The following is an 8,765-nucleotide window of genomic DNA, read 5'->3' on the forward strand; positions in this document are numbered from 1 at the left end:
CTATTAATAATTATATTGATATTAAACAAAGAAAATATCTTCATACGAAATCGCACATTTACAAATAACTCGTCAGGTCCCGACTACGTCAAAAAATAAGATTTAGAGTGATATGTGTAACTTTCCCTCGTCCCGTGTGAGGAACGTTGGTGACCGGCAAGGGGATAAAAACGTTCGCGAGTAAACGTTTGACACCAGTTTGTCTTGAGATGGGAGCCATGAAGACTCTACTGGCAGTTATCCTTACGTCCTTCGCCGTTACGATAGCGACAGTGCAAAGCGAAGATGGTGTTGCTACGGCGATGGACGACGTACCTTATGAGTCGCTGTCTGCTGTTCTGAGGAGGAGGATCCGAGACGTGGTCCAGCTTCAAGGTGGACGAAGGCAAACACAAGAAAACAGACCTCTCTCAGCCTCGTCTCCAATGTTAGCCCTGTTGACTACCGTAGGAGGAGATGGCGATGTTACGCCTTCGATTTCCAGCGCCCCTCGCAAGCCCTTAGTCCTCTTAAGGAGAATCAGGAGAGAGCAGCCGAATACCGCACAGCAAGTCAGAGATTCGACGATGCTAGAATCTGCAAACGACGCCCTTGTGACCATCCTCAACTCGCCGATGGTCCGGAAGGCGCCTCAGGTCGCTGGCGAGGCGGTGGTCAGCGTCCTGAGGTCTCCCATGATCCAGAAGGTGCCCCAGGTCGCGGGGGAGGCGATGGTGTCCTTCTTCAGGTCGCCGATGATTCGAAAGATCCCTCAAGCAGCTGGCGAGGCCGTTCTCTCCACCCTGAGGTCCCCCATGCTCCGAGAGGTTCCTCAGGCGGCGGGAAAAGCTATCGTATCCTTCCTGAGATCTCCCGTCGTGCAGGAAGTTCCTCAAGCGGCTGGTGAAGCCATGGTGTCCTTCCTGAGGTCTCCTTTGTTGCGTGAGGTGCCCCACGCGGCCGGGGAGGCCTTGCTGACCTTCTTCAAGTCCCCGATGCTTCGCGAGGTCCCTCACATGGCGGGCAAGGCCGTCGTGACCTTCCTCGCACCTGCAGACTCGCCCACAGACACCTCCTCTCTGCCGAAGACTCACCGCTCGTAAGCCGCTCCATGAATTCTTTTTCCTTTATGTTGTAGAAACGATGACGAAATCAATAAAAGAGGACTTGTACCGAATTGGCCGGTGATTACCCTGTTTAATATTATACATTTTGTAATGATTAATACAGGAAATGACAAAGAAATAAGATTCTTGTACCCAAAGAGGGATGTTTTACCATTTGATCTGTGGCGTCACAGTGTGGTCGATATTTAGTTCCCATGTATTGCTGTTCTCTCCGTGTATTCTCCTTTATCTAGCTATGCATTTTGACTCTCATGTGTATGTACATATTGTTCCTATGTAATGCAGTTATCTCCAAAGAACACTTCCGTTATGTGCCTGTCTGTGTACCTCCCAGGGCCTCCTTTGATGTCTTGCAATGTGTAATATCGCTCTCGATGGGAAGCTGAGAATTCCATTACCATATTCATGTTAGCATGATGGTAGCAAAGGCCTCTACGTCTTTTATTGCTGTTCTTTAGTTGTTGTTTTCGACTCGCAACCAAAAAAGGAAAAAAAAAGACATCACAAGGCACCAGCGCCCACAGCCACTTCCCCACCACGCCCACCACCACAGCCGCCCACCCTCACACGCCCACGAGAGAACAGAGCGCCCACCGCCCGCCTCGAACTTCCCCCGCCCCGCTAAGAGATTTAAGAGCCTCCCACACCTCCCCTCTCCACGCCCACCACTGACTGACCACGCCTTGTCTCCGCCCACAGCGTTCAGCACGGCGAGCATCCTGGCCCTGCGGACGCCCAACCTGGCGGAGGAGCTGCAGGAGGCCGAGTCAGGCGTCGCCTCCAGGAGCTCCACGCCCGACGCCCTCACGCTCATCAACAACCACTCCAGGCCCATCCTCGTCCTCAAGTGCCACTCCTATATCAGAGGTAAGACTCGGGGCCTCTTCTCCTTCCTGCTCCTCCTCCTCCTCTTCTTCGTTCATTTCTCGTCTCGTTCTCTTCTCCTTCCTCTTCCTGCTCCTCCTCCTCCTCCCCTTCGCCCATTTCTCGTTCTCTTCTCCTTCCTCTTCCTGCTCCTCCTCCTCCTCTTCTTCTTCGTCCATTTATCGTTCTCTTCTCCTTCCTCTTCCTGCTCCTCTTCTTCTTCTTCGTTCATTTCTCGTTCCCTATTTCTCCTTCCACTTTTCTTCGTATTATGTTTCATTTCTTTTAAATCTGTCTTCTTTATTATTCACACGCCACGTCCCTCAACCTTTATGCTTTCGTCTTCTTTTCCACTTTCCATCTCTCTTTTCTCAGTTTCTTCCTCTTCTCTTCTTCGTATTTTGCCCCTCATCTCTCTCTATCTCCCTTCTGTATTTATTACCTTTTCATTTTTCATCTCCACTTTGTCATTCTCAAGACAATCTGAGGAACCACTTTCTCTTCTTTCTTCTTCTTCATTATATTTCTTCTCTCTTCTTCTTCACTGTCTTTCTTATTCTTATTCTCCCTCTTAATCCTCTTCACTGTATTTTTTATTCTTATTCTCATTCTTCCTCTTCACCGTCTTTCTTATTCTTCTCTTTTATTCTTCCCTCTGCTTCTCCTCTTCCTCTTTCTATTCAGTTCTCTTAACCTTTGTTTTCCTTTGTTCAGTCACTCCTCTTATTCAAGTATGACTCCTTCAGACTTAGAAGGTCATTTTACTCCTCCTCCTCCTACTCCTCCTTCTTCTTCTTTTCTTTCTTCTGCTTCTTCTTCTTTCTTCTTCTTCTTCTTTTCTTTCTTCTCCTTCTTCCATTTCTTCTTCTTCTTCTTCTTCCATTTCTTCTTCTTCTTCTTCTTTTTCTTCTTCTTTTTCTTCATTTTCATCATCATCATCATCGTCCTCCTTTATTCTTCATCTACTTCTGCGTCTCCGTTTTCTTTTCTTTGCCTTTGTCTTCTTTTCCTCATTCTATTTTCTTCTTCCTTTGCTTCTTTTCCTCTCCCTCCTTTTCATCATCATCATAACTCTCCTCCATTTCTTATTCATCATCCTGCTTCTTCCCCTTCCCTTCTTCTTCTTCTTCTTCTTTTTCCTTCTTTTTACTCCTTCTTCTTCTTCTTCTATTTCTTCTTCTTCTTCTTCTTCTTCTTTTTCTTCTTCATCCTCTTTCGGCTCTCCTTTCTTCTTATTATGATTATTCATCTCATTGGTACTATACTCCTAATTATCCTATTTTCCAGTTTTCTCTTTTTATTTATTGTTTTTTTTTCTTGTCAATTTTCTTCTTTTCTTCTTCCTTCTTTTTCTTCTTCCTCCTCCTCCTTCTTCTTCTTCTTCTTCTTCTTCTTCTTCTCCTCCTTCTCCTCGTGTTCCTGTTTTCCTTTTCTTCTTCCTCATGCTATTTCGACTCGTTTTGATTGGTTATCCTATTATTCTTATTCCTTTTCGTTTAATCATTCTCATTCATCGCTTGCCTTTTTTCTCCTGCTGTTTATTTTTTTCCTCTTTTTATTTTTCCTTTTCTGCCTCTTCGTCACCTTCCTCTTGTTTCTTCTCCTTCTTCTTCCTTTACTTCTTCCCTCTCTCTTACTCCTCGTGCCTCTCCTCTTCATTTTCTTCTTTTTACTCCTTCGTCTGCTCCTCCTCCTCCTCTTCTTATTCAATTTCTTCTTCTTCTCCTCCTCCTCCTCCTCCTCCTCCTTCTCCTTCTCTTTTTCCTTCTACTCCTCTTCATTTCCCTCCCCCTCCTCCTTCTCTTCTTCCTCCACCTCTTCTTCCTTCTTCTTTTTCTTTTTCTTTTTCTCCTCCTCCTCCTCCTCCTCCTCTTTTCCTCTTTCTCATTCTCTTCCTACTCCCTCTTCTTCTCTTCTTCTTCTTCTTCTTTCCTCCTCCTCCTCCTCCTTCTTCTTCTTCTTCTTCTACTCCTCCTTCTCCACCTCCTCCTCCTCCTTCTTCTCCTCCTCCTCCTTCTCTATCTTCTTCTTCAACATCATCATCTTCTTTTTCTTCTTCTTCTTCTTCTCCTCTTCCTCCTCCTCCTTCTTCTTCTTCTTCTTCTTCTTCTTCTTCTTTCTCCTTCTTCTTCTTCTTCTTCTTCTTCTCCTTCTCCTTCTCCTTCTTCTTCTTCTTCTTCTTTTCCTTCTTCTTCTTCTTTTTCTTCTTCTTCTTCTTCTTCTTCTTCTTCTTCTTCTCCTCTTCTTCTCCTCCTCCTCCTCCTCCTCCTCCTCCTCCTCCTCCTCCTTCTCTTTTTCCTAACATCTATATATTTTTTAAATTATCGGCCTCCATCATTCTCATTCTCCTATCTTTAAACATTATTCCTATACCATATATAAGGCCTCTTTCTTTTCTTCCTTTTTATTTTCTCGTATGTTAATTTTCTTCTTCATATTTGTCTGATTTGTCTTTCTTTGATTTTTATTTGTTTGTTTGAACTTTTAATTGTTTTTCGTGTGTGTTTCAGATCACCATGTTCATTTTACGACTTGATTATTTATTTGTTTTTCTTTTCTCTCCCTTTCCTTGGCTATTTTTAACGTATTTTCTCCCTTGCGTTATCCAAAACCTACCTTTATTTTTTCCCTTTACCTCGTTTCTCTCCTCTTTCCTTTTTTTTTTTTTTTGTATCATTAGTAATGCTCTTTAAGATAAGGTGCGCCCAGATAGCCCGGATGCTCCGTACTCTGAAAGGTAACCCCCCCCCCCCCGCAACCGTCCGTTATTCAAATAAAAATACAAAAAAATCCCCACTTGTGACAAATGGATCCCTATATATACCGTAAATACTTGAAATAAATACCTTCCTCATATGAATGGAAAAACAGATTCCAAGTTTGATTCTCTGAGTCTCAGGTTTGTAATTTCGTTTATATTTCAACCAGAATCTGAGCCCTCCTCTGCACTGGTTCAAAGGAACCGTTACCTGACGTCATCGGATAGCAGAGAGCATGAATATAAACGTAAATTTGTATCTCAATGTTATTGAAGAAAATTAGTTGATCTTTCTGTAATTGATATATGTGTATATTATATGCATATCGGTTATTTTGAATTTATAAGTAATAAACTTTAGAAAATGAGAAAATATTCAAAAATGCTGTAAAGAAACACAAAGTGCTAACCCTGAATATATGCCTTGGTGTTGCTGTGTGTGTATGTGTGGCTGTGCGCGCGCGTGTGTGTGTGTTTGTATGTGTGTGCGTATTTGCTTTTGTGTTTTTGTTTAAGTTTATATATATCATACCTCAAATAGCACATGGTGAATAATGAAAAAGAACGGAGCAACTTAAACAAACTGTGATTGAAGGTACACACAGAACCTATGATGATAAGCCATAACATCACCCACACTCTGAAGAGTTTATTGATCATTTAAATGTTCGTGATGCCATCTAGCGGATTAAAAGGGGGTCAAATGTGGCTTGATTTGCAGTTTTTCTGGAGAAGATTGTTGCTCGTCGATCTTATTGACATGATTCTTGTTTACAGTTGCTGCTTTCTTATTGTTTTCATTGTTTTTAGTATTTTCATAATGATTATTATTGTTGTTGTTATCATTATTATTATTATTATTATTATTATTATTATTATTATTATTGATAAGGTTTCCAGTATGCTTATGTTATGATTAATATTGTTGACGATGTTATTGTTTGTTATTTGTATTATCATCATTATTGTTATTACATTTGTTGTTATCATTATTATTATTATTATCATTATTAGTATTAGTATTAGTATTGGCATTAGTATTATTACTATTCTTATCATCATTATTATTATTATCATTATTGTCATCGTGATCATGATCATGATAATCAGTGACACATCCAAATGCATCTACATGGGACATACACACATGCACGTACGTGTGTGTGTCCATCTTGAAGACGCCAAGAAAGAACGAAATACTGAATTAATCCAATACAAAAACGTCCTTTACATATCCTGCGAAAAAGAAATGAGAGAGAGAGAGAGAGAGAGAGAGAGAGAGAGAGAGAGAGAGAGAGAGAGAGAGAAGAGAGAGACAGAACAGAGAGAGAGAGAGAGAGCAGGAGAGGGCAGATATATATTGATAGAGAGAGGGAGAGATTGAGACAGGCAGAAACAGAGAGAAACCGAAAGACAAAGAAATAGAGACAGACAGGTAGAGAGAGAGTTTACAGAATCTCTTTTGGGAAGGGATTCGAGGCCTTTTTGTGGCGTCCGGAAATCTTTAAAGAGCGTTGGATCCGGATAGAACAGCTGAGAGAGAGAAGTCATAGAAAACGGAGTGATGATCGCGTGTTTAGAGATGGATATATTTATGTGCGCGCGTGTATATGTGTGTCTGTGTGTGCGTGTGTGTGTGTGTGTATGTGTGTGTGTGTGTTTGTATATGTGCTTGTGTGTGTGTTCGTTTGTGTATATATTTATAAAAGAGAGAGAGAGAGAGAAAGTGTAAGAGTGATTTTTTCTTCCCGTTTTTTGTTTCTTTTTTGTTTGTTTTTCTGTTTTATATTATTTCCTTTTCGTTTTTCTTTCTGTCTCTTACGTTCCTCTCTACTCTAACCTTTATGATCCTCATTTTCTCTCTACCTTTCCAGGTTTTTTTCGAGGTAGGCCTACCCCATCGATCAAAAAAAGGAGCTCATTATATATATATTTTTTAGTCTCTCCATATTGTATGGGATTTCTGAATGGCTGGTTTTAAAAGGACTAGAAGTAGCGTTATGTTTTTTTTTTTAGCTTAATTTAGAGATGACTAAGGTAATTAGGCGACCTTAGGCCTATATGATGTCGTATATGCTTTCATCTTTAACTTGAAAGGTTAATGTTTACTTTTTAGATGAAAATATATAGTTACTTTATGGAAGTGAGTTATGTAAAAGTTCTTTTAATTAATTCCCTTTTTGGGTTTCTTTTAGAATTTATGAAAAGTATATATATTTTATGAGAGTCAGGACGGATAGAAATGAATTAATAATTAAGATAGTCTGCATTTTTTTATCAGAGAAAATAAATTTTTTTTAGAAATGGAAAGTGTTTAGAAAGTTCTGAAGCGTTATCAAATTCTCGAAAATTATGTCGAAACTCGCATATAACACCTGAACCGAAATGCTATAATTTGATTTAATGTCCGAATGATTATGAAACTTTTTGGGGCACAAATGCGAGAGACATCTTGGAAGCGAATTCGAATACGCTCGTAATGCCAACGCGCCAAATTCACTCATCGCGCGGCAGATTTTATTTATATTTCAACATTTCCTTTTCCTTTTAAGTCTGATCAATTCTTTTTTATTTAAATGCCAGAATTATATAAAGTTGTTTATTTGTTTGTTTGTTTTATTTATTAAAAGCGGGAAACCTCTTCGAAGCGAATTGCAATACGCCCGTAAGCCAGTTCCCTTTTTTTTACTTTTCTTTTTTTTAATGTTTATTCAGTCTTGACCTTTGACCTGACAACTTTAACTTTTCCACAGCTTGAAAAAAAATATAACTATGAAAAAGGTTGGATTTCAATACTATCGATGATGTTATATTTATTATTGCTTCATTTATTATTATTGTTATTGTTATTATCATTATTGTTATTATTATTTTGCTTCTATCATAATTATTGTTATTCTTAATCATTGAGAGTGCCATTATATCATAATATTACTATTGTTTTTAATAACTTTATAATTCTCACTATCAAAGTTATTAATATTACCTCCGCCACCACCACCACCAACAACAACAACAACAAACAACAACAACAACACCAGTAACAACAACAACAACAACACCAACAACAAATAATAACAAGCAACAACAACGCCAACAGCAATAACATGCAACAAACAACAACAACACCAGTAATAACAACAATAACAAACAATAACAACAACAACAACAACAACAACACATAACAAACACCAACAACAACAACAACAACAAACAAACACCACCACCAACAACAACAACAACAACCTCCTCATCACTATCATCACCATCCATTCCATCGTCACTACTCTCATCTACTCATTAATTAGCCTCCGATGATGATGATGATCCCGCCATCAATTTAGTGGATGATGTTCGTTTTGTGTCGTTTTCATCTTGAAAATGGAATGCATATTCATCTGTGGATTAGAAGCGGAGGGGGAGGGTGTGTGTGGGGGGGGGGGGGGGGGGGTTGGTAGGTGTGGGTGGGTGGGTGTGTTGGGGGGGTGTGGGTGTGTGTGGTGTGTGCTGTATGGGTGTGTGGTGTGTGGGTGGGTGTGGTGTGTGGGTGTGTTGGTTTGTGTGTGTGGGTGTGTGGGTGTGTTGGTTTGTGGGTGTGGGTGTGGGTGTGGGTGTGTGTGGATGTTTTATGTGTTTGTGTCTGTGCGTGATCAATATATAGGCAGACAGACAGACAGAGAATACACAGATAGAGAAAAAGATGGTCGGCAAAGAGACAAAATAGGGTTAGGTATTTTTTTAAAAAGTAAAAGGAGAAGAAGAAAAAGAAGAATAAGAAAAGAAAAATGAAAGAAAGAAAGAAAGAAAAAAGAAGGGAAACAAGAAGAAAACAAAGTTGAAAACATACATACCAAAGCAGACGTTGGCCTCCCAAAGGACACGACCGTCTCAGGGAGCAACCGGAAGGAGGGGGAGGGGGAGAGGGGAAGGGGGAGGGGAGAGGGGGCAAAGACATCACACATGCCTACTTAAGAAACATGGAAGTTTTCCATAATCCGTGCGTATTTGTTTTTCCAACTGAAGTTAAGATTTTTAGT

The 8,765-nt window shown here is 40.3% G+C and overlaps 1 protein-coding gene across 1 annotated transcript in view; it reads left to right on the forward strand.

The window, feature by feature from the left end:
• The first annotated feature begins 1,196 nt into the window (after positions 1 to 1,196).
• Aplip1 (JNK-interacting protein Aplip1) overlaps positions 1,197 to 8,765 on the forward strand; it is a 32,172-nt gene continuing 24,603 nt past the window's right edge. The window contains exons 1-3 of the mRNA XM_070121472.1: positions 1,197 to 1,278; positions 1,392 to 1,465; positions 1,631 to 1,973. Coding sequence (XP_069977573.1) covers positions 1,197 to 1,278; positions 1,392 to 1,465; positions 1,631 to 1,973 — 499 coding nt within the window. The remainder of the gene's footprint in view (positions 1,279 to 1,391; positions 1,466 to 1,630; positions 1,974 to 8,765) is intronic.

Source organism: Penaeus vannamei, chromosome 4 (assembly GCF_042767895.1).
Source record: "Penaeus vannamei isolate JL-2024 chromosome 4, ASM4276789v1, whole genome shotgun sequence".
NCBI classification, from domain to species: domain Eukaryota; kingdom Metazoa; phylum Arthropoda; class Malacostraca; order Decapoda; family Penaeidae; genus Penaeus; species Penaeus vannamei.